At 53.6% G+C, this 26,013-nt stretch overlaps 1 protein-coding gene across 2 annotated transcripts; it reads right to left on the reverse strand.

Moving 5' to 3' along the window:
- Nucleotides 1-1,398: 1,398 nt before the first annotated feature.
- CASKIN1 (CASK interacting protein 1) lies at nucleotides 1,399-18,438 on the reverse strand (the record flags this gene model as incomplete). Of its 2 annotated transcripts, XM_080942181.1 has the most annotated exons (20): nucleotides 1,399-1,498; nucleotides 1,681-2,095; nucleotides 2,594-4,597; nucleotides 4,679-4,817; nucleotides 6,136-6,237; nucleotides 6,328-6,438; nucleotides 7,195-7,292; nucleotides 7,378-7,462; nucleotides 7,543-7,631; nucleotides 7,728-7,829; nucleotides 8,760-8,877; nucleotides 9,035-9,129; nucleotides 9,214-9,322; nucleotides 9,416-9,524; nucleotides 10,786-10,916; nucleotides 11,023-11,118; nucleotides 11,201-11,346; nucleotides 11,552-11,649; nucleotides 11,752-11,803; nucleotides 18,345-18,438. In XM_080942181.1, 20 exons carry the CDS (start codon nucleotides 18,436-18,438, stop codon nucleotides 1,399-1,401), a joined length of 4,293 nt encoding a protein of 1,430 aa, XP_080798307.1. The 2 variants fall into 2 exon arrangements, with proteins under 2 accessions (XP_080798307.1, XP_080798308.1); XM_080942182.1 differs by lacking the exons at nucleotides 6,136-6,237; nucleotides 6,328-6,438.
- Between the last annotated feature and the right edge of the window lie 7,575 nt (nucleotides 18,439-26,013).

Below are 26,013 nucleotides of genomic sequence, written 5' to 3' on the forward strand. Positions count from 1 at the left end.
GACCCCTCCCACTTCCTAGAGCCCTAGCCTGGGCCACCCACACAGAGGAGGCTGATAAATGGTCAGCATGTTCAGATAAGGAAGCGCCAGGAGTGACAGAAGGGGCCCTGTGTCCACACTGCCTTAGTTGGCCCTTCCACCAGCTTACACCACAATTAGGGTTTTGTTTTGGGTTTCTTTTTTTTGGATTTTTTTTTTTTTTTTTAAAGAAATGTCAATGTTATGCCCAACACTGTGGATCAGCAAACACAAGTAAGGAGACCAGTCAGTATTTTTTGGAGGGAGGAAAAGAAGGTGAGAAGTACTACACAACACAGCCTCGGACCATGAGCAGAACATCCATGGGAATTCAGGATGGGCGGGGTGGCTGCCTTGGGGAGACGGGAGCAGACACAGCCTCAAACACACATCTGCCTCTAGGCTGGCATGCATGCCCTTGCACTTACACCCACATACACAGGGTTCACACTGGGTATACCCTCACACCAGCACCCTAAGGGCATGGCCACACCCAGAAGGAAGAAGCCCTCCCCATGCCCTATGTGTCATGGAGAGCCGGAGAGAGCAAGGCACATCCTTCACATTCTTCAGACTCTCAGAAGCTGGAAGAACAGAGGAGAAGCTCTGGGCAGAGCCACCCGCCCCAGACTGTGCCTCCCAGGTGTGTGTGCTCGTGACCAAGGGCAAGGCCACTCCTAGATGAAAGAGAAGGGCAGACAGGTGGCCTCAGCCTCTGACAGCTTCAGTCTCAAGCTGGACTTGTAACCTTCCTGTTGGTAAATGGTTTCTATAGAATCAATAATATTTCTTCTCTTTAAATATATATTTGTTAAAGTTATCTTTTTGTTTTTCTGGGGAAATCTGCCTCAGCTTATTCCCAATAAATTAATACTCTTGATAGCTTATATTCTGGGGTGCAGTGGGGCGAGCCCAACCTTGGCCCCCCTGTCCCTTGTGCTGTGCCAGAGCAGCTGGCAGAGGTTCCCCAATGGGCAGTTCTGTGCTGGGCATAGGCCTGTGCTCTGCCACAGATTGGAGAGAGGGCCACAGTGACCACCCCACTCATCTTCCCTTGGTGCTCAGTCTGCCTAGGGCAAGGGAGGGGCAGCCCTCCGCCAGCAGAGCAAAGCCTGCAAGAGTAGGGCCCAGCAGTTTTTGCACAGGGAGCAGCAGACAGGAATGGGCACCAGCGGGCAGCGCATCTGCTCAGAGCCCTTGGAGCGCCCCTGACCCCCATGCCAGGGGGTTGACTACCAGCCTGGGCCAGGAGTAGGAGTTGTGCTTGTGCAGAGCTGGGCGTGCTCCGCCCACTCGGCCCCCACCCACCGCTTAGAAATGCCCGTCCTGAGGTAAAGGTCAAAGTGCGGGGTGTACGGTGGGCCCACGTGGGTGGCTGCCTCACTCCAGCATGGCGTCCAGCTGGTCGGCCAGGTCATCGAACATGCTGCCGATGTCTTCCAGGATGCTGCCAGTGCTCTTCTCCTCGATGGAGGAGGGGCTAAGGGTGGGCATGCATCAGTGAACTGGGGTAGCACAGGCCCTCTTACTCAAGGGCTGGGTGGCTCTACAGCAACCCACTCTTAAACCACGCTGGACGGCCCCGCCTACCCATACCAGTCCCCTAGCTAGAGCCACACTCTGTGCTGGACCCAAACTACCGCCCCAGATCCGAGTACCTACCGAGGGCCTTGTCCATCTTCCTGCCTGATCTTCTCCTCCACTGCCTGCAGTGCTGCAGCCAAACACGCGCTAGTCTCTTCTAGCTTCTGCCGAGCACTGTCCCCGGGCGAAGCACAATCTGAAGCTACTGGGTGTCCGGACACCACTGAAGCGGCAGCGCGAGGGGGCTTGGCGGGTACGTGCAGCGCGGGTGCCCCTGGGGAAGGGGGCTTGGCGGGGCTGGCGCTCTGCGAGGGCGGCGAGCTAGCAGGCTTGATGAGGGCTGCCGGCGGCTGACGCGCCGGAGAGGGCACAGGCGAGGGGGTAGTGCTGCTAGACTGTAGTCCCGCCAAAGCCTTGGCTGGCTTAGGTGCTGTGGGTGGCGGCGGAGGCTTGGGTGACACAGGCGGTGGCGTGCCGTGAGCACGCTTTACCTCTGCAGGGAGGAGGGCGACGCTGGTACCCAGGAAATAACAACACACCTACCACTCGCTGTGCTCCCTCCCTCCATCTAGCAGAAGAGATGCTGTATTCTCATCGCAGCCGCTAGGGTATGCGAATCTACTGCAAAAAGCGTCACTAAGCTCCTTCAGATGTGGCCTGATGTATCCAGCTACAATAGTTGTCTCTCCGTACGTCTGCACTGCTCTCCTGTCTGGAAACCTGTATCCGGGTACTCCAGCTAGGTCTTCCTGCATACGTTACGTGCCACTACTCTGTCTTCTGCACCTCCTTCACTGAACAAAAGGCATGTCCACTACAGGGGTGGCAGAGTTATCCCATGGTTGATAGTTAAGGAGCTCTTAACTATCATTTCAGACAGTCAGTCTTATCCCACCAAACTCAAAAAGGAAAGCCAGACTATGAGATGGGAACAGGAAAGGGTCCTGACCTGAGACCCCTTGTTCTGTCTTAGCTGGTTTTCTGTACCTACCTGGGCTGCCAGGGCCTGGCAGTGGTACCTTCTTGGAGGCAGGTGTAGGTGAGCCCTGGATCTTGGACACAGGCTGAGCCAGAATGGGCTTGGGAGAGACAGGTGGCTTCACGGGCTTCCTCGCGTTGCCATCAGGCAGGGGCAGTGGAGGCAGCTGCATCAGATCTGCAGGTGGGGGCTCAGCAGGTGGAGGAGGAGGAGGCAGCTCTGGGGGCCCAGCCTGCTCCGAGGCTGGCCGTCGGCGAACGGTGGCTGTGCCATTCTGATACACAGACAGTGGTGGGGGTGGTTCAGGCCCAGTGTCAGGCTCCTTAGCCTTAGGCCTGCGCTTGACTGTGTCAGACTCTGTCAGGATGAACTTGACATTCTCTTGTTGGCTCTGCTTGGCTCGGATGCGCCTCTTGAGGGTGGCACTGGCCTCCACCCGGGCAAGGGGAGGACCCTCCACACTTGCCTCACCCTTAGCTGGACCTCGAAGCCGTTGACGGGCCGTGCCATCTTCCATAAAATGACTCTGCTCTGCAGGTTCCCCAGGTCCCCGGCGAGCAGTGGCCAAGAGTCCAGTGACTGGGCCACTCAGTGTACGGCGCCGGTTTACCACTTCACCGTCAGGCCCAATGGCCTCTTTGTGCTTCACAGAGGCCAAAACAGTAGCTACTCGGCCCGGTTCTGGACTGACAGGACGAGGTGTGGGGTGGCCTTCGGGGGGCCTGCGAATAGCCCGACCCCCACCCCCAATGGAAGACAGCTCCAACATGGCTGCGATGCTCTTCACACTCCCAGCACTGCCTGTGTCCACACTGCCAGTGAGATCACTAGCCCGCCGGCGTTGTGCCCGGACACCCAGCCGGCCATCCTCTGTCTCAACATCTGGAGCCGGCTCATCAGCTAGGTTGGCGCTGGCCATGGCTGAGCTGGAGCGTTTGGGCGGAGGGGGTGGGGGCCCCTTCTTACGCGGCCGCACAGCAAAGGACTGACTGCGGTTAACATTCTTGTCGGCGCCGGCAGGAGCCCTCACTGAATGGCTCCGACCCACGCGCCGCTGGACTGTGGCATAGGGTCCGGCGGCAGCAGGCACCAGCAGCTCATCCCGCTCCGGCTCACTATCAGATGCTGCATAGCGGTTCAAGCTGTGGGCACGTTTCTTGGGCCTCCCAGGCTCTACATCAGCTTCTGGGGGCAAGCATAGTGTGGGCACAGCTGCTGGTACTGGTGGGGGCGCAGGTCCCGGAGCAGGTGGCCCTGTCTCGCCCTCCACCGGCTGGGGCAGCACATAGGCAAAGCCGCGGTGTGTGGGTGACTGAGGCAGGGAACGAGGTGACATGGGTCGGTCTGTTGGTGGTAGCAGCTGTGGGGTGGGTTTCACCTTGGCTGTGGCTGGGCCATGAGGTCCCCCAAGGGCCTGAGGAGAGCCTGGCTGAGCTTTGGTGGGCGTCTGTGGGGGTGTAAAGTGGCTGGCACCGGATGGAAGGACCTGTCGCGGCTTGCCAGGCACCGGGGGCACACTGGCCCTCTTGACACTGTGGCCATGACGGCTAGACCGCACCTCCTTGGGCGGGGTGCCGGGAGCTGGCCCCTCATCTAGCAGGTATTCCTGACTTCGTGACATGGGACTGCCAGGCCCTTGAGGCCCATCACCCAGCAGCTCCTGAGAGCTGCTCATGTGCCGAGCCCTTCCACTCAGGCTGGACTCCTGCCGCAAGGTTGTCCTCGGAGTGGGTGGCAGGTGGTTGGAGGGTTTCTCAGCAGCAGCTGCACCTGCTTCAGCTGGTCCAGACAGGGCAGCCTGCAGCTCGCCGCTGAGCTCACTGTCCTGGAAGGTGGTCATCTTAGGAGACTGGCACTCCGCTGCAGCAGGCTCAGATGGGGGTGGCGACTCAATAGCCATCATTCCCAGTGACTGGGGTGCCTTTCGGCGTAGCGGTCCTCCCTCATACTTGGAGTATTCTGCCTTTTGCAGCTCTGCCAGTTTTCTCACCGCCAGCATCAGCTTCTTTTGGTGTCCTGAGTCAGGAGTAGGGTAGAAGCTGGTCAGGAGGACCTGTAGGTACAGGCAGATGTGGAAGGGGTGGGCTGGGACCTTACCCAGCTTGGTGATGCCAATCTCCTGCAGGTCCTCCCAAGTGATATCAGTGATGAAATCAATGTTCTCATAGCCGTTGTCCACCAGCACCTTGTAATACTGGGCCAGACCAATCATTGACAGCCACACAGCCAGGTTAGCCTATGGAGAGGGGGACAGAGAGGGGCAGCCCAAGCTGGCTGCTCACACCATGACCACCTACTTGAACTATTAGAAGATAGGCCTGTGGGGCACGGATAGACAGAAGGACAGACAGACAGGCCTGAAATATCGGTATTGCAGACAGCCTAGGCACAGCCTTGGTGGCAACTGCAGACCAGCTCCTTGACATGCCAACTGCACACTTAGGGTACACGCAAGTCAACACACGCACACACACTTGGGATACCTATCATTTGGGACACAGTTTCAGGTATAAAGTGTTTCTTTGCCTGATCAGGTGGCCACAGGCAGTGTCCTGAGGAGACACACCCATACACCGGATGCAGACGCACAATGCCACAGAAGATCCACGTACATGGCACACACGCCCTGCAAGCTGCTTCCAGCTCTCCGAAGTCCAGGCACCCTTTCTCCATCACCCTCACGTCTCCCCACCCACAGCAGATGCATGGCCACGCACCTGTTACACATTCACCACACAGCCATTCCAGGAATGTGCAAATGTCCGGTGTCCACCAAGAACTGCCCAATCGTCCCAAGCTCCCAGCTGAGGCCACTCACACTCAGCACCTTCAGTCATGCAGGTGACAGAGTGAGGCGAGGTCCGTGAGACCCGGATGTGCTCCCAGGAAGACCCCTGAGCTGCTGACTATTGAGTGGCAAGGTGGGACAGATGGGTGCAGCCCTAACAGATCCAGGACCCTGGGGAGGGCAGGTACTGGGTAGCCAGCAACGCCTCTCCCAGCGGTGGACAGGAGAACAGAGCGAGTGTGCAACTCAGAAGCTGTCCCCACATATAGGCATCTCTTCATAAGGAAGAGCAAAGGCCGCTGTTGTCAGCCATTAGCACAGGCCAGCATGTGCAATGGGACCTGTGTGCATGCATGTGGCAAGCGTGTCTGACACCAGCCCATCTGCAGTCCATACATGTGTAAAAGACAATGCTACAGGGGTGCTGGCCGTGAATAGAGAAGGCAGAACCTCCTGGCTTGAGGTTCTCATAACCCCTTGAGTCTTAGGCATGAGCCTGTCTGGGGAGTTGACCCCCACAATGGACACATAGGATATCCAAATAGCTCCCTGCTAGCAGGCCACCTCCGAAGCCCAGGCAAGCCTTGAGCTCATGATGCTCCTGTCTCAGCCTCCCTGAGTGCCGGTTATAGGCCCGACTCCATCCGTAACTCCACTTCCTAGGACCCCAGTAGGCAGATGAAGGATGTAGCCAGGAAAGCAGCCTGTCTGTCTGTCCATCTGCCTGCTGGTCCTGGCTCGGCCACCAGGGCGCAAGGAGCCTTACGGGTTTGTGTTCAGGCAGCCATTCAGGGATGTTCAGGCCGATGATCTCTGCCGTAATCTTCTTACGGTGGCCTGGCTTGGTAACACCAATGGCTGTGAGGTCCTAGGCAAAGAGGAGGCCCATTAACTAGCAGGTAGGAGGGATCTGCCTTCTGGAAGAGAAGCCACTGGCAACAAGCCCACAGCAGCTCACCTCTGGGGTCATACGGCTGATGGTGGGCAGGTCATAGCCGGCACTGGTGAAGTTGGGGGCATAGAGCTGTAACTGGAATGTGGCAAGCCACTGACTGACTGCCTCAGCACTCTGCAAGACACAAGGCACCAACTGCAGCCTGTCCCCTGCCGGGCTGCGCCCCAACCTCCACTGTGCCTCCTCCTCTGCTTGGTTCATGGCCAGAGTGCTGGGTCCGCCGCTGTGGTCCGCTGCACCAGTACTCCACGGTCTGCCATCCTGGATACGGCATCTGCAGCCCTCCAGGTTTCTTCTGTGAGCTCCACCAGGAAGGTCCTGCTGCATGTGTGCCGTGGCCTCCCCCACCCCACGACACCCAGACCGACTCAGAGATGCAGATGTGACCCCATAGGAAGGAACTCTGGGGGAAGGGATTCAGGCCTGGCTGCTCCCTGGAAGGTAGGCTCTGTGCCCTAGTCAGAAGTCCCTCGCCTCCTCTGCTGTATGGGATCAGCCATCAGACCATGCATCACAGCCACACAGGTGCAAACACGCATGTCCCACCACACCCACAGAAACATGTACATGCCTCACACCCATCCCCTTCCATCTTTGCAACCACACGCATGTATGCCCAGCTCATAGTTGACCATTCCACATCCACACAACACCCTTCGTACTTCTGCAAGTGTGCACACACTAGCTCACAGCCTACACGATAGACAACACCTGTACACTTGTGTGCGTGTGCACATATGACACAGAGACAGACAGAAAGACAGAGTCTGGTCTGTCAAGGCCTGCAGTAGCTGCTGTGGCCAGGTATGCTTGTCAGACTGTTAACCCATCCCTCCCAAGCCCAGGCCTGGATCTGACCAGGCCCTGTACCTTGCCCTCAGAGGCTGAGGCGGATTCCAGCTTCTTGGGTGGCTGCTCCCCATATACCTGCCCAGCATGGGCTGCTGGAGGCTGGGACCGGGCAGCACCTAGTGACGAGAGGGAATGGCAGGGTGAGGATTATATAGTGGCTGCTTACATCCCGGGCCAGCACAGCTGGGGCCTTGCTCTTACCTGAAGAGCCCTCTGGAGGCTTGACCGGGCTGTCTCCTGGGCTGGACTCAGAGACTGACTTCTGGGAAAGCACGGTTGCCAGGAGCTGTAACCCAGAAAGGCAACTTGCTAGCACTGCTCTAGGTCTGGTCACCCCACCCCAGCCACCCCTCCTTGCTCACTCACCTTAACTCCTTCCGAGCCTGCATGCAGGGCATGGCCCCCCGGGCTTCTGCCCCCAGCCACATTGCTCAAGCTGCCACTGCGGTCGCCACCTACCAGGACAGGGACCATGAAGTGTGCTGGCTGTCCCCACAGTAACACCCAGCAGTCAAACAACTGCCCCAGTGTTCTGGAGGCCCCTGGCCTACCTGCAAAAGGCTTCCTCAGCACCCAGATCTCCTCTGGGGGTGCAGAGGAACCCAATGAGCCACCTCCCTGGGGTGGACTTGGCTCACTGCCTGTCCGGGAACCTGTAGGTCAAACAACTTTCCTGAACCCTGGGCAGCCCAGGCACAGCCAGACACAGAGCAAGCAGCGTAGAGCCCATTCTACCGCCTTCTGGCTTCTGTGAGAGACACCGAATGTCTGAGGCCACGTCACAGTGGTAGAGGGCCCAGAGCAAGGAGTCCTACCACAAGCTCTAAGGCCCTACAGGTAAAGGGGCTGAGGATCACTGAATGGTTGGTTTTCTCAGTGCTAGGGGACAAGTAAGAAGCCACCCAGTGGCCTGAGGCCAACTCTCTCCTAGAAACCAGGTAGTCACAGGTGGCTGGCCATACCGTCTACCTGGCCCTCTTACCACACCTGCCAATCTTCATCCCCTCTATTCTAAGAGAAGTCGATCCCAGATCTCATCCCTACCCCACCTCCAGCCTCTTTATACCATACTATGGAATTTTCCAACCTGGCCCCAAGCTCCTCTCGTATGCTCCACCACGCTACTCTCCTGCCTACTAAGTGCTGAGACCCATCCTGTCCCACTGCCCTTGAACATGTGGTTTATGTTACCAGGGTTGTGTTGCTCACAACTTGACCCCTACCATCCTTCAGAGCCTTCTCTGACCTAACTAAGATGGGCTTTGCTTCATTTTCTCCGTGTCACCGGTTGGTTCTTTTCCTAAATTAACACCAGAGAACCTGCTCTTCTCACCTCAGAAGACCAACGTCTGCCAAGGACCCTGTGTGGTTAGTGGCTACCTAAGAATTGGGCTGTGGAAGGCATTGTGGGACTCTCCTGAGAGTGTACCAGCAGAAGGGGTTACTGGATGCTATCCCTGACCATGGCCAGACTTCAACCTGGCTCTGCCCCCAACATCCTAAAGTATACTTCTTCCTTTCCAGTCCCCGGTCTCAGGCTGAGTGGCCCCTGCTTGCTTCTCTCCAGAGTGGGGTGGTCTTACCTGCTCGCTTGACAATAGCCTCCCCCAGGGAGGATGGGAAGTAGCCCACCCTGTCATTGCCTGTCCGATTGTCATGGATACAGCCTTTCCACCGGCCATCTGGATGCTGTTCAAGGACCTGACCAAACAAATGGGGTGTGTACTCAGGAAGAGACCTCACCTCAGTAGATGAAGCCTGCTACCCCGCACCCTCCCCAAGCTGCTATAGGATGGTATTCTAAGCATGACAGAGTCCCTTCCATCTCTGCCACAGCACCCAGAGACTGTCCTCTCACCGTGATAATGTCCCCAGCCTTCACATTGAGACTGGTTAGATCATAATTGTTGCAGTAATCCTTTGTTGCCCGGACCTGTAGAGCTGCTGAGGCCTCTGGAAATACAGGGAGTAGACAACCCAGTCCTGGGAGCTGCCCTTCCCAGCCCATTCCCAGCCCTCAGCCCCACCCAGGCCCACCTCGAAGCAGTTGCTTGATCTCCTTGCTGGCCTGGGATGTAGTAAATTGGTGTACGATGTCCAGTGCTGTCTGGCTGTAGGTGTTCCTCACCTGGGCATTGATCCCGCTCTGTGTACACCAAAGGCCAAGGCCTTGTCAGGGGTCCCCATGTCCCCCACTTGGCCCCAACCTTTCTTCTGTGTCCTGGACCACCAGACTCACATCCAGTAGTAGCCGAACCACTTCCGTCTTCCCACAAAGTGCAGCCTCATGAAGGGCTGTGCCAGACTTGGTCTGGCGGTTAATGTCGATGCCGGCCTGAAGAAGGAGCCTGCAAAGGTGGAGAAAGCAGACAAGGCCTTTTAGCAGGAGCCTTCTCAGGATCCTCACATCAGACCTTGATTCTAACTATCTGCTGGCACTGGGCTGGACAACAAGCCCCCTATTCCCTGTGTGATGATACAATGTCTGATTTTCCTGATGCTTTGCAGAAAGCCTATCCTTGACTGAGCTTCCACAGCTGTTATTTTGTTCAATCCTATAGGTAGGCAATGTTGTGGGCCCTCTTTACAGATAAGGAAACTGAGGCTCAGGGCAGATGCTTCTGTAAGATCTCAACAGGTGGCAAGATCAAGTCAAAGCCAGGACTGAGATACAATAGCCTCTCCCAGGATGAAGAGATGGTTCAGCTGTTAAGAGCACTGACTGCTCTTCCTGAGTTCAATTCCCAACAAGCATATGGTTGCATGTGAATATATGCATGTGGTTCATGAGTGTGTGCATGTGTATGCAGGTGGTGGCGTGTGAGTGTGTGCATGCGAGTTCATGCATGTGAGTGTGTGCATGTGGGTGTGTGGATGTGAATATATGAAGTGCCTGTAGAAGCCAGAAGAGGGTGTGGGATTTGTTGAAACTGGAGTTATAGGAGGTTGTGAGCTGCCCAACATTGGGTCCTCTAGAAGAGCAATAAGTGCTCTTAACTGCTGAACCACCTCTCTTCCCTCCACCTTAATACTGAGACGGTCTCTCACGGGAACCTGAGTACTCTGGTTCAACTATGTTGATTGAACAGCAAAGCCTCAGGGATGCTCTTGTCCCTTCCTCCCCAGCAATCAGAGTATAGGCACATGCTACCGCGTCTGGCTGTTACATGGATACTTGGGATTAAAACACAAGTTTCATGATTACATGGCAAGTAACTGAGCCATCTCACCAGCCCCTCCCCCCTTTTAAGACAGGGACTCACACAGCCCAAGTGGCATCAAATTCATTATGTAGCAGAGGAAGACCCTGAACTCCTGATCTTCCAGGCTCTGCCCCACTTCCCGGAGTACTGGGATTACAGATACATACAAACGCACCTAACTCAAGGCCTTTATTTTTCATTTTTAGGCAGGATATTTGCTAAATTGCCTAGATTAGCTTTGAGCTTTCTGCTCTCCTGCCTTCGCTCCTCAAGAGCATGACAGACCTGTGCCACCATCCTGGAGGCTCCATTCTTATTCCCAGGCTAGGAACAGGAGCCTTGTGCCCCTGGACAACACCATGCCCTGGAGGTCTGCGGCTGGCCCCGTTCCTGTTTCTGGCTGTACCTGATGATGTCAATGTGGCCATTCTTGGCTGCCAGGTGCAGGGGGCTGGTGCCGTTGGGGTCAGTAGTGTCCCCTGGTCGGGGCTCCAGCAAGGCAGCACACATGTTGCTACTTAGCAACAGCTGGACCACCTGGAAGGAAGAATCAGGGTAGGATGGTCCTGGCTTGGGGTTGTCCCTAGTCCTACCCCAGGAGAGAGAAGGATAAACCCTCCTCCCATCTCTGTGAGAAACTTACCCCTACACGGCCGAACTCACAGGCCAGGTCCAGAGGTGTCTTTCCGGAGTTGTCTACCATGCAGGGGTTGGACTGATGCTGCAGGAGCATCTCTGACTGCAGGACAAGAGCCTAATTATCCCTGGGACCACCCAACCCTCGGCCTGACTGCCCACCCGGACTCCCCATGAGGCCTCACCACATCGTAGTGACCATGCTGGGCAGCCAAATGCAGGGGTATGTGGCCCTCGTCGGATGGGACATTTACAGCTGAGCCTGCCTTCAGCACCAGCTTCATGGGCTCCTTCCGGCCCTGCCAGGCCGCGTAGTGCAATGGCCGCATGCCTGGGGATAGGTGTGGTTTGTTGGAAACTAAATCCTGACCTTAAAGCCAACCCTCACTCAGGACATGTCACTCTATCTAAGGTTCTGTTCTAACCCAGGCAGACACCTTGGACTGAGGCCTCAGTGGTAAGACCATCAAGGCTGCTAGGATGTCATCCTTGGCTGTCCCCTGCCCTTCGCTTCAAGGCCCCCAGACCAGGCTTGCCTTTGTTGTCCTTGATGTCTACAGCAGCCTGGGCCTCCAGCAGCAGAGAGATCAATTCGGTGTTGCCATTCAGGGCGGCATGGTGCAGGGCTGAGAAGCTGGGCAGGTGAAGGACAGGTCTAGGAAAGAAGCCAACACCCAGCCTTCCCTGGGGCCCACCTACCCCATTTATTCTGCCCCTGCCCAAGCTGACAACTCACCCATCCGGGTCCTGGAAGTTGACATTGATCTTCTTGGTAGAGCCCAGGAGCTCTGTGGAGAGAGCGAGACCCAGTAAGGAAAGGTGGTTCAGACCCTCCTAAGAATAGGAGATGATATGGGTTAGAGAGATGGCTCAGTGGTTAGAAGCACTGACTGCTCTTCCAGAGGTCCAGAGTTCAAATCCCAGCAACCACATGGTGGCTCACAACCATCTGTAATGAGATCTGATGCCCTTTCCTGCTGTGTCTGAAGATAGCTATGGTGTACTCATATAGATAAATATATAACTTTAAAACAAACAAACAAACAAACAGAATAGGAGAGGGTAGTGTTGATCTGTCTGGCTGCTCTAGCAAGGTCTGAAATCTCTATAGTCACACATCCAGATGCCAACAACTTGGACCTTGTTTTCCCATTGCACTCATGTGGGGACGTCAGCCTGTCCTCATCTGGGAATGGGAGATCAGCCCATGCGACACATGGGCACACACACCTCTCTCTTAGGACGCTGGCTCAGCACCTGCCATTGGTGGGAGGGAGAGAGTCAGCCCATCTGTCTCTCAGAAGGACCCAGATGGGGCCGGGGGTGGCTGAAGAGGCTGGAACACCCCGAAATGGGGTATTTCTGGGGAAAGGACTACATCTCCAAGCCCCCTGCTGCCATGTGGATAAGCTTTACAATCCTGCAGGGTGAAGGAATGGCTGTCTTATAGGCAAGGGCCTCCAGGTGACCCATGCCAATGACCACTTTGCCCACAAATGCCATGTTCAGACTCCATATTCAGAACACTGAAGCCCCGGGGCCCACACTCTTTCTCTTCTGGGGTCTCTCTCATCTTAAGGCCTCCCTCACCCTGGCCTTCTCTAGAGCTTTCAAAGAGAGAGCCCACCAAAGCCATTCCAGTGGGCCCTTGTCCACCGGACTCTTGCCAACCCCTGCCTGTCTGGGCCATGGTTATATAACCCATTTGTGGGTCAGTCACTCTGTGTGTGGGGGGGGGCTGGAAAGACAGAAGCCCCTTTGTCTAGGCTCAGGACAAGACTGGGGGTGGGGGACCCAAAGGCAGGGGAGCCAAGAGAGTAGAGTCACAGTGGGCTGGCTGTAGGGCTTAGCTTGGATTGGTTGAGCCTCAGCCACTGGGCACAGCAAGTGGGTCTCTTGACAATCCCTGAAGCCTAGGAAGCCAGCTGCACCTGAATTTGAATTTTTGTTTTGACACTTCCTAGTCCTATGGCCTTGGCTACCGGGCTCTTCTGTAAGCTAGAAAAGGTAGCATCCTCTACCCCCATCCCACCTCCACCCCTGAGCTGATGAAATTCAGGGCATTACTTGAACACTAGGCCCTGCTAACACCAACTAAGCAGACCCCACATCTCACAGTGTCTCTCCTGGATAGAAAGAAGGTAGCGCCACCTTCTGGTCCCTCCCGTGTTCTCAGATACTATTGGTTCCAATTCATCAACCTAGTGGTCCAACCAGACCAAACATCAAGAGTCAGCCATGGCTGCCAGGTGTAGTGTGACGTGCCTTTAATCCCAGAACCTGAGAGTCAGAGGCAGGCTGATCTCTGTGAGTTTGAGGCCAGCCTGGTCTACATAGTAAGTTTCAGTATAGTCAGAGTCAGACAGTGAGACTATCTTAGAGTACATACATACATACATACATACATACATACATACATACAAAAAGTCAAGCAAGGTGATAGTGGTGCATGTCCTTAATCCCAACACTTGGAAGGTAGAAACGGTGGATCTCTGTGAGTTCTAGGATATCCAGGGCTACACAGAGAAACCCTGTCTCAAAACACAAAACAGTAACAAGGTAGTCTTGGGGGTCCTTCTCATGGACTTGAGTTGTGTTCTCAGGTATAGACACACTCAAAACACATCCCACTCCTATGCTCTTCTCCGGGTTGTGGTTATCACCGTGGGCCCGACTGCCACATCAGGTGGCACTGCTTTCCATTTGGTGTCACCACTGAGTCCTCACACCCCTCACACAGTTTGTCCTCTGTACACACAACTTGGAGTACCGTTAAAATGCATGTCACAGCTAGACATAGTGGCATACGCTTGTGACCTCAGAACTCACGAGACAAAGGGAGGAAGATCAGGAGTTCAAGGCCAACCTTGGACTACATAGAAAGTTTGAGGCCAGCCTGGGCTACCTAAGACTCTCTAACAGGGAAGGAAGGAAAGAAGGAAAGAAATCAGGCAGGCAGACAAGCAAAACAAAACTTCCTAAAACTACAAGCTACAGCCATATGCAGTACAGATGCCTGTCATTGGAACATTCTGGAGGGAAGGCAGAAAGATTCCAAGTTCCAGCTCAATTTGAGCTGCAGGTTAGGTTCTGTCTCCCACCACCACCAGAAAAAAAGCAAGCCATGGGGTGGGGAAGGGGTGTGCAACAATGAGAGAGATGGCTCACTAGGTAAAGGTGGTTGTCAGCACACACTCTCACTTGTGCGGATACACACACAACACACTAAATACAACATACATACAAACATGAATTAAAAAAAAAAAAGGAGCCAGGTATGATGGTGTATGCCTTTAATCCCAGTACTTGGGAGCAGAGGCAGGTGGATCTCTGTGAGTCCAGCCTGGTCCAGTGAAACAGTGAGACCCTGTCTCAAAACAAAATACACACAAACAAAAGGGTCAGTTTCCACTTTGGGAACCAACAACCCCGGTCAGATGCCCTAGAAACCCTCCTGGCCCATTTTGATGGGATGAAGGCTGAGGCTGTGATGTCTCATGGGATTGGCCCTTGCTTTTGTTTGGGCTTCTTCCCTCCCCTCTGTTCCTGTTTTCCTTGCTGTAGCAGTGCGACCTCCTAGATGTCCCTCTAACACATGAGCCACCATGGCCACAGGGCCTTTGCACAACACCCCTTCACTCACTTCAGGTCTATCCAGATGTAGCTTTTTCTCCAAGGTGTCTCATCCAAAATGTCGCCCTCTACACTCTACATGCTCTCTGCCCACCTTCGGGGCCAGCCTCATGGCTAGTGACCTGTGCAGGTACTCAGACAGGTACCCTTGAACACTTTGACTTCAGATAAGGGCCCTACTCTAGCATCCCATGCAGGCCCGGAAACTATATGTGGCTGAGCCTGCTACCATCCCCTGCTGTGAGATGACGTCACTGTTTCATGGCACCCTCTTCAGGTTCATGCTCAAGACATTATCCTCCAGTCTTTTCAGTTGTAATGCAACCAGGTCTTAGGGTCTCCAAGGCTTCCCAAACTCCTGTTCTCCCAGGAGTTTGAGCTTCCAGGTAGCTACAGAGTCAGGTTTAGGGAGCAGAAAGCCCAGGCAAGCTGCTCTGAGGTCACACAGGTAGAAGCCAATGCTTTGGAAGGGTATGGAGGTCAGGACTCAGTGACATTCGGGAGGAGGAGAGGGCTCTGTCAACAATGGGGACGGCCAGCAGAGTGGGTGTTGTATGCCTTCGATCTCAGCACTTAGATGGGATCTCTTGTGAGTTCAAGGCTAGCCTGATCTACCTAGCCCCAGCTAGCCAGTCAGGATTACACTGAGACCGTTTCAAAAGAAAACGAATTAATTTTATAAAGGAAGGGAACCAGAACCGCTGCTCCTCACGTAGGGAGGGTCACCTTTCCAAGGACACAAACTTATCACCCCATGGGGGGAGGGGAGTAGTGTAAACTGCTCAAAGGGCAGTGTGAAATCTCAGGGCACCTGTGGGAGATACTGAAGAAGGCGTGGGGCTGGAGTGACCATCCCACGGCGGGACGGGCTCTGAGAATGAACTGGTAACAAACCACAGCTGAGGAGGCAGAAGGGGGCATGTGATGGCCAGGCTGAAGGCCTCAGGAGCCCCTTTCACTTTTTAGTAGGTTTTTGCATCAACACAGGACACAGGCATGGTATGCATCTTCATGAAAGAGAGCTAACTTTGCATTCCTGAAGCTCTAGATTTCATCTCCAGCACCCCACACGCACCTCAACCCTGTTTCTTGTGACCTCAGACCTCTAGCTGCTCTCCAGAGACCAGTCTGAAGTCAGATCCAATCTCCAAGTTGGAAGGGAATTTTAAAACAAACAAACACACCGATCTCACTATGTTGCTCTGGCTAGCTTAGAACTCAATACGTAAACTAGCGTATCCTCCTGACTCTGCCTCCAAAGTACTACGAGTATGTGCCACATAGCCTGCTGAAAGGGAATTCTTTTTTTTTTTCTTTTAAGATTTATTTTTATTTAATGTACGAAATACTGTATATACTCCTGCATGCCAGGAGAGGGCCCAAGATCTCATTACAGATGGTTGTGAGCCACCATGTGGTTGCTGGGAACTGAACTCAGGACCTCTGGAAGAGCAGTCAGTGCTCTTAACCACTGAGCCATCTCTCCAGCCCTGGAAGGGAATTCTTAATGGGCCAAGATATGTGTGTGTGTGTGTGTGTGTGTGTGTGTGTGTTTCCTCTGGGAATTTCTACAGGGTGACATCAGCCTACCTTGGGGAGGGAGGCTAGGCCTCAAAACTAGACAAGGACCCCTCACCAGCAGAAGGGCAGTCCCCTGCCAACATCTTCCTTCCAAAGCTGCCTCTTTTCCCCTCAAGGACAACTGTTAAGTGAACATATATGCACAGGTTTCCTCAGAGGTGAGGACTAACAGAGCCATGGGGTAGGGAGGGAAGAGCTGGGAAAAGGCCTCAAGAACAAGACCGTGGGAAAATCTCTAAGCTAGACTGGAAAACACATTCTCTTTTTTTGTTCTGATTTTCAGGCAGGGTCTCTAGAACTCACTATGCAGGACACCAGGCTGGCCTTGAACCCACAGGGATCTGCCTGTCTCTGCCTCCCAATTGCTAGGATTAAAGGCATGTGTCATTAAGCATGGCTGGTGTGGTTGGGGGCACATTCCTGAGGATACTTACAGACACCTCCCAACCCCATGGCCCAAACTCCAGCTGTACTTTGCTAAATCAAAATACATCTTACTCCAAAGCAGGCCAGTGTTGCCATGACAACTGAGCTAATTCATGGAGGGATTTCTCCGTCTGATTTAATACACCGCCCCTCTGACTCAGAGTGCAGAGAGGGCATGACAGGTGCCTCTGCTGGGTCCACATCAGTCAGAGGCAGAGGTGACAACCCTCTCCCTTATCCACGAGGGCCAAATGGAAGGAAGGGAAGAGGATCCCCACATTTGTGGTTATCACTGGCTGTCAGCAGAAGGGGGGGGGGAGCCAGCTCCAAAGCATTTACTGAACTGGAACTAAGTGTCTCCTCTTCATCGGTCCCTTCTTACTGCTTTCATGGTGCTGTGGGGTGGTAAGGACCACAGATGCTCCATCCTACAGATAAGGCCATTGATGCCTCTGAGCAAGGACACAAGGCCACTAGGTGGAAGGCTGTGTCTTCCTCCTCTCTTCCATCTGCCTCTCCCTAAGAAGCCCTTCCACTCAGCCTGGAGGCCCCAACGCCAGCTCTAGTAAGTGGAACTTCCCAGGCAGCCAGTGTGCCCTGGAGGGGCCAGTGTCCTTCCTCCACCAGCAAAGTGGACAGGAGCCACTCCAGACAGTCCTATGTCTCAGCAGCCCCCCTGGAGAAATGGGATTCCCCCTCCCCCCCAGCTTACATGCAGTTTATGATGGTGGGTTGGGAGTGAAGGCACCCAGGTCCCATGTGTTGATCTGCAGTGCCTGCACAGGTGCCCTGACGCTGTGACACACTGACACGGTCATACGTGCGTGCGCAGCTGCACACTTGGCTAGTCCACACGCCCATCCATCCATCTCCAAAGGCCCCTAGGGAGGCTCTAGGATGAGTAGGGTTGAGAGCTAGATTCAAAGCTCCAAGCTCCTAGGCCTTCCCTGGACCCCCCCCCCCCCACAACCACCACCACCGGGCACCACCTAGAGATGGTGTGGGAGCTCCTTTTCAGATCCTTGGCCCCCTTTTCCAGCAGAAAAGCCAGGAAAGACCAAGGTCTATAGAAGCCTGCATAAGCCTACAGTCCTTATCCCCCAGGCTGTCCCTGCCTGAAGCCCAGCCTGCCCCAGGGCTGGGCGACCTTGGGCGCCTGTGTTTCACTCCCTCCTCAGTAAATGGCCCCCACTGGCCATGCCTGGGCAGCCACACCCCCAGCGTGGTCCTCCCTCCCCCCCCCCCCTTTCCCTGCAAAGCGTGTTATTAAACATAGGGTGGGGAAGAGGTCTGACAGAGATGTTAGCCTCTAGTCGCCCCTCACTGCAAGGGCCCCTCCTCTCTCTACAGTGTTTCTTGAGGTGGTGGGGGGGGAATTCGCCTCGCCCTTAAAAGCACAAGTAGAAATCATCAGCCTGAAGCCTGGAAAGGGAGGGGATCCGAGGGAGGATGTAATCGCCAGTGGCCTCAGGGACGTTGGGTGCCGCAGGTGCCCGCAGGGGGCTGGGCGGACAGTCCGGCGCTCCTTGCCGCCCCTCCTCCAGAGCTGGGGCGAGAAGGGGGGGCGCGGACCAAGGGTCTGAGCGCTCCTGGCCCCGCCCCACCCCGGGAGACCCACAGCATCCCTTCCTCGCCCTGCACCCCGGCGGTGTGGGCCCCGCCCGCGCCCCGCGCGCCCCCCGCACTCACTGGCCTTCCCCGGCCGCGGCCTCTGCAGCAGCCTCTGCGCGGTCCCCACGTCCTCCGCCTTCACTGCCTGCACCAGCTCCTGCTCCTTCCCCATGGCGCCGCCGGGCCCGCAGCGACGCGGCGCTCGGTGCTCTCGGCGGCTCAGACGCAGCGGCGGCTCCGCGTCTGCGCTCGCATCCTTTCCAGCCCGCGCTCCCTGCGCCGCCCGCCGCCCAGCGCCCTCCGTGGGTTCGGGCTCGGGCTCGGGCTCGGGCTGGGGTTTCGGGCTCGAACTGGGGCTGGGGCTCCGACGCCGAGGGACGGATAGCGCGTCACGGGCGGGGGGCGGCCCAGGGGCGGGAGCCGGCGGCGGCGGCGGCGGCGGCGGCGGGTACCCGGTAGCGCGCCGCGTCTGAGCCGCCTCCCGGACGCCTGGGTCCGCTCCCGCGGCCGCTGACCTCCGTCAGCCCGCGCCGGCCGCGCGCCCGACTCCGAAGCTCCGCCCCCGCATTGGCCCTCCCCCCCCACGCCCGACGCCCCCTCCCCACGTTTGGGTGCGCGGGTCAGGCTAGGCCTCTGCGGACAGCGGGGAACTGAGGACGCTCGCCGGGGACAGAGGACGGTGCGCACGGGGGAGGGAGGGGCTGACCACCGAGCACCGACACAGCAGCCACGCGAGGCTAAACCTAGTAGAGGTTGCTCCAGGCTGCGGGACCTGAGGGGGAGGGACTCGGAGACAGTGGGCGGGCGGGAAGCTGGGCACAAGTGCCACCGGTGCCGGCCCTCCAGAGGCTGTCAGACATTTCTGGCCCGTGATTCCTGTGGGAGGTGTTGAGAGATTGCGAAGAGGAATCTCCCAATAATGAATTCGGTGTCAGGGAACCCGTACCCCTCCTCCCCCCAACTGCACCTTCTTTCCTGGCAGCCTCTGGCTTCTCTCCACAACAATGCAGGATGACAGTTCTTCGAGGACAGCCTGGAAAGGAACTTGACTTTGATACTCTCATCTACTTGGATGTAACTGTTTATATCCACCAAGAAGGAAATTAACCCCCCAACCTCAGCACCAATGAAGGCCCAGCCTTGCTCAAAACCATTCTAGTCTAGCTCAACCTAAGCAATCTCCTAGTCACAGATTCCCAGTCAGGATCTCTCTGCTTGACCAACACCTCACCTTTCTCCTGCCTGCCTGAAGGCTGGGACTGCTTCAGGCCTCGTATTTTGCCCAAAGCATTATGAACACACAGCAGTTGAGCTCCAAGTGTTGGGTAAGGTTCTGCTCACTCAGCTTCCTTATTTACAGGCAGGAGCAGAGAGCAACCGAGCAATATAGTGGTGAAGAATTCGGTGAAGGTTCATGTATGCACAACCAACACACTATTCTTGTAGCCCTGGTCGGTGGAGCAGGTCCAGGAGGGGAGGGAAGGGGTTTCCAGAATCATAGAATTCTGACCATGATAGAATTTCTCATGAGGCTCAGAGAATGAGCCTAGGTCTTCTGTTATGTGCTAGGCTCTCAGAAGAGGTCTCTAAATGCAAAAATCCTTCCTTTGGTCTGTTAGAGTGACCGAATCTTGGTTAGTCACAGGGTCAGGTGCTGTGTTGGCCATTAGGTATAAGGTTGAACGTAACTGTCCCCATTTTACAGATTGGAAAAACAACAGCCAAGAACTAGAAATGCTTTGCATTCCTGTGTACGTGCTTCAGGCCCCCAGGTCTCCAGGTTATAGGTCTGGACTTGGGACCTGTCTCCGTTCTTCCAGATCCTGGTTGTGTTGTCCTGAACTGCTTGCTCTGTCTTTCCGAGTCTCTTATCCACCCTCTCTGTCAACGGTGGGTAAACAATGTGTCCCTTTCAGCTACACCAGCGTTCATTGTGAAGTTTTTCCACACAGTTAATCCGGGATATAGTAAGTCATAGTAGCTGCTGCAGGTATTGTGATGTTTTTGGAGCTCACTGCAGGGGTTCCAACTGTGTTAGACTCATCTTCACGATGCAGTGCCAAGCACGCAGGAAGTAGGTAAATATATAAAAGGAAAATGCTATTATCATGACTGCTATTGCTATGTTTGGAGCTTATCAGAGAAACCATCTTTGTGTGGACCTGGGGCAAAAATGCAAACAGAAACCCACTCACCAAATGTCTAATTCAAAGTTGTAAATTACACTAATAACCTGTTAAATAAAATATGCTCTAGTCTCCCACCTTAAGAAATATAATTCGCCAAGACCTAAAAGGGCAAGTTTAAATGTAGAACCCTTGGACTACTTTGGGGTAATAAACTGGCCCTTGCCTGTCATATCCCTGTTTTCTGTGCAGGTTTAGATCATGTATACCCCATAAACAGGCACCCTTGAGCCATGCCTGAGACTAGGTGTGAGCATCTCTCTGTTAGCCCACCCGGGAAGAGGGATGCAGACAAAGGAAATTGACTAGACAGTTTTGGATAGGACATCTGAGAATCCCAGTTAAATGTGTCTATTGTGGTCTTGAAGGGACATCTGGGCTGTAGGTAGGCATTTGGGTCCAGTGATTCTTTACCTCAAAGGGTAGATGGTGGCAAGAGGAAAGCCAGAGGCTTCCCCTGCGAGGTCAGACTCTAGCCCAGAGTGGACCCAGAAGACCAAGGACAGACACTGCTGACTAGTGACCATGGGTGCACAAGTTCCTTGATGCTCAGAGGCTTCGCCTGTAAAATGGGACATCAGCTATGCCCCATGGGCTGATGGGAAGGTCCGAAAAACTATGAGGATGTTTATCTGCCTAGGGAAGAGGGCAGCATAACAGGCAGGTATTTACCTCTACTGGGGCAAAGGATGCAGATCTGTAGGGCTGGGGCAGCCCTCCAGAATGGCAGGCCTCTGAAGAAGATCCTGGGAGGAGGGGCCGCTGAGCCAGCAGAATTGCTGAGCCTATGGCAGCTTTACTGCAGCCCTGACTGGCTTTCTTCCCGGATGCTTAGCTGCCACCAGCCAGCCCGCAGCCCCTGTCTCTGCCTACCAGCTGTGTACCTGCTTAGGGCATCCCCCAAGCACTGGTGCCAGCTCCTCATGTATCCAATGGTGATGTTGAACGTGCCTTCTCGTGGGCTGCTGGAAGTATATATCTATCAGTTGTCATTTCTGTGGGTGCCACATCTGTAAAGTGCTGTACCTGTGAGTAGGGCCTTCCAACCATTCAAAAGCTGCGTGTTCCAGATTCCTCCTACCCCACTGAGATGCCTCCTGGACTGCTCAGAATGCTCTTGGCCACACCCAGTTTAACAGCTATCTCTGGGCTGGACCATCTGCAGCAACCTAGCCTTTAGTTTCTAGCTCCACCCAGAATTCCGAAGCTCGGGTCACAGGTGACACACATCACCTGGCCACCCCTCTCCTTTGTTTTTGGGTCCTATCAAGGTTAATACTGATTCAGACATTCTTCTGATTCTGGCTCTCCTCTCCCATCCAGCATGCTCAAGAGTCACCAAAGCTGCCTCTGAACCTTCCTTCAGTGGGGGGCTACCTTAGGGGATCTTATGGTTCAGGGAGATAACCGAGGCATTTGAAGTTTAGGATCCCTGGGGAACAAGTCTCTCAGCTGGCCAGAAAGGATGAGATTAGAAGAGAATGGGGTCTGGATTATTGTTGGGCCAAACTGGGATCCACCATCTTCCAGTCATGAACTTTCATGTTTTCTGACAGGAAGTCCCTGGATGGGGACAGATCCTCCTTTGTGATGTTTTGTCAGTTCCTCAAAAACTTGAAAGTAGAGGACTGGAGAAATTGCTCAGTGGCTGAAGACCACTGACATAACTCCATTCCTAAGATAATTCCAAGATAGGCAGGCAGTGTTTTCCCACAATTTGATCCCAGCACTCAGGAGGCAGAGGCAGGCAGACCTCTGAGTTCCAGGACAGCCTGGTCTACAGAGTGAGTTCCAGGGCAGCCAGGGCTGTACAGAGAAACCCCATCTTGAAAAGCAAAAACAGGCTGGAGAGGTGACTCAGTGGTTAAGAGTACTGCTTGCTCTTCCAGAGGTCCTGAGTTCAAATCTCAGCAACCAAATGGTGGCTCACAACCATCTGTTGATGAGATCTTAATCAGATCTCTTCTGGTGTGGCTGAAGACAGCTACAGTGTACTTAATATATAATGAATAAAGTAAAATAAAGAAATCTCTTTAAAAAACAAACAAATCTCCCCAAGGTAAATGAAAACATGTATGCAAACAAATGCTTGTACGCAAACCTTTAGAGCAACATTATTTGACGATGGCTGGAAAGAAGGAAATGACTCAGATGTCTGTCATCAGTGAACAAGTAAAATGAGGTCCATGCATACAACAGGATACTGTTTAGCCATGGGAGGGAATAACATAGTGACCCACAGTAAGGAATGGCACTGAATGACCCTTGAAAACACAACACTGAGTAGAGAAACAAGATACAGAAGGCTGTAAATTTGTGATTCCATTGATATAAATGCCCAGCAGAGGCCAGTACACAGAGGCTGGAAGATTAATGGCTTCTATGATATGGGCTGGGGAAGGAGGCTGGGGAATATCTGCCTGGTCTCTTGGGAAGGCTGGAAACATCTGGTAGCTACATGGAGGTAGTAGTTGCACGGTGTTGGTGCACTAAGGGTTGCTTTGCCAGTGAATTGATTTGTTTTAAAAATACTAGATCCCATTATGAAGCCAAGTAATGCTGGCCTTGAACTCCTAATTCTCCTGATTCAGCTTCCCAAGTGCCATGATTACAAATGTGACATATTGAATACAATTTTTACTCTGTTTTTATTTGTATTTCTGAACTGGCCCAGAATGTCTCAGTCAGGTTCTGTACTACTGATTTGTATCTCTGTACTGACCTGTTCAATTTGAATGGCCAGTTTGGGGACTGAAGGGATGGCTCATCAGTTATGAGCAAATCCTGATTTTGTAGAGGACCTGAGTTCAGTTCCCAGCACCCGTATCAGGAAGCTCAGAAGCATCTGTAATGCCCAGCAGTAGGGAATCATATACCATTTCCTGGCTCTGAAAGTACTTTCATGCATGTATACATGCTAACATGGACACACACATACCTGTAAATAAAAACAAACCTTTAGTAAAGGGGTAATCTTATGCTGTGTTGAGTTTTTCATATGAAACAGTGCAGAGTCCCACAAAGAACACATTCGTAAAATCAAATGAAAGATGCTAAAAGCCAAGAGCCAGGTAGAAGAAGAGATGGAGGGAGGAACATTCTAAGCACACGCTTAGATCTAAGTATGGCCATGGTTGGGCTGGAGAGATGGCTCAGTGGTTAAGAGCCCTGACTGCTCTTCCAGAGGTCCTGAGTTCAAATCCCAGCAACCACATGGTGGCTCACAACTATCTGTAATGGGATCTGATACCCTCTTCTGGTGTGTCTGAAGACAGCGACAGTGTACTCATGTGCATAAAATAGATAAATAAATAAATCTTAAAAAAAAAAAAGTATGGCCGTGGTGAGGTGAGAGACCTCTGCTGAGCCAGTGACTTGTTGGCAGTCAGGCAGAGGCAAGGGCTAGACCCGGAAGGTTTCTGGGATCCCTGAAGGCTCTTGTGTGTTTATAAGGCCAGAGTTTCGTTTGTAAAAGGCCATACAAGCACATCTGTGATTCCAGCACTTGAGAGGAGAGGGTCAAGGTCATTTTAGCTTATGGAGCAAGTTCCAACCAGCCTAGATGAAGTTATGTGAAGAAGAGGAGAGGAAGGGGAGTGTGGCAAGTGGGTTGACTTGAGCAGGACTGAAAAAGGAAGCCAGACATAGTGGCACAGGAGGGAGAGGCAGATGGTCTGGGTTTGAGACCAGCCTGGTCTGCAAATTCAGTCCAGAACAGCAAGAGTTCTACAAAGAAACCTTGTCTTGAAAAACCAACCAACCAAACAAACAAACAAACAAAAAAAAAAAAACCACATGAAGAGGTGGGGGGTGAAATTGGGAAATTGGTGGTTGAGAAGGACAAGGACGAGGGACATCCATGATTATAGCTATAACCTATAGTCAGGCACTGCTCACAGAGAGGCAACTGGTCATGGCGGAGTTATGGTAGGCATGGAAGGTGGTGTCCTCTTTGTGACATTTGTGTAACAAATGTAACAGAAGGCTGGATGTGCTTTTGTGAGCCCGGGAGCTGGAGATGAGGATGGCAGGACACCAGGGTAAAGATGACACAGGAAGCCACAGAGCCTCTAGGGCAAGGTCAAGAAAAAAAAAGAGGCAGAGTGTCTAGAGGGGGATGGGGAGAGGAAGAGAGACTACTGAGGTAGATCCTGTGCCAGGGCACATGGGGGAGATTTTCTGTGAATCACAGAACACAAAAGGTCAAGAGGTAGAAAGAAAGTATCAACCAAGTTTGACAGATTAAGCTGCACAGTAGCCTTGAGGAATTTCCCCAGAGTGTTGAGGGGGAGGTGGGGAGTGAAGCCATCTGAAGGAGAGTTTTAGTTGTAAGGAGAGTATTGAAATTGTTGTGTGTGTGTGTGTGTGTGTGTGTGTGTGTGTGTGTGGTGTTTAAAACACTGTGGGGGAAGCTGGAGCTAGCACTGAAACTTGGATGGTAGAAATACATGTGTAAAACCCTCTGTTAGATCCTCAACACTGTATAAAACTGGGTGTGGTGACAGCCACTTGTAATCTCCGTCCTGGGGAGATAGAGAGGGAACCTGAAGTTCAAGGTCATTCTTGGCTACATTGTAAATCTGAAGTCACTGTAGGTTACCAGTGAAATCCCGAATTGGGGGGGGGGGGCAAACAAAAACACTCCAAGGAGGGAGGTAGTGCCCATGACTTTAATTCTAGTACTTGGGAAATAGAGGTAGCCAGGTCTCCGAGTTCAAGGTCAGCCTGGTCTACAGAGCAAGCAAACCAAAGATCCATTCTAAAAACACACTAAGGAGGTAAAAGAGGAACTAGGAGAAGGTATAGGAAGAGAAGCGTCTATGACCAGGAACCTGGGTGCATGAAGAGGGGAACTGGCCTTGGACAAGGAGCTGGACTCACCCTCTCTGGGGCTAGAGGAAAGGAGGTTGCAGCCCCATCTATAGGTGCAGTGGGAAGAGATCATGGGAAAGCATGTTCAGAGTCAGGTAATAAAAATGGAGGCATGATAGCAGAATCACCACCAAGAGACCAGAGAGACTTTACCCAGCAGCTGATGGGAGCAGATGCAGAGTCCCACAGCCAAACATTAGGCGGAGCCCGGAGGCCTGCAGAGGAAGTGGAGAAAGGATTAGAAGAACCAGAGAGGTCAGGGACACCCCAAAAACAGAGCCCACTGACAGGGACTCAGGGGGGCTCGTAGATCAGGGAGCTTATAGAGGTCTGACCTAGGTCCTCGGTATATAAGGTACAGCTGAGTAGCTTGCTGCTCTTCTGGGATCCTAACAGTGAAGGCAGGGGCTTGCAGCTTTGACGTGATAGTGTGTGCCTGGTCTTACTGTAGTTTGTTGTTCTGTCTTTGGTTGATGTCCCTGGGAGGCCTGCTCTTTCATGACGGGAGGTGGATGGGAGGGGGTGTGAATCTGGGAGAGAGAGGAGATGGGAGGAAAGACTTGGGGGAGGGAAGGGGGGAACTTGTTGGGAGGTAATATGTGAGAGAATAATATTTCACAGGAATAGATGTGCCCATGGGTCAAATAGTGGCAGGGATGGTACAGAAGTAGCCAACTGCCTTCTGATTG

The sequence above is a fragment of the Micromys minutus genome (genome assembly GCF_963924665.1).
Source record: "Micromys minutus genome assembly, chromosome: 31".
NCBI classification, from domain to species: Eukaryota; Metazoa; Chordata; class Mammalia; order Rodentia; family Muridae; genus Micromys; species Micromys minutus.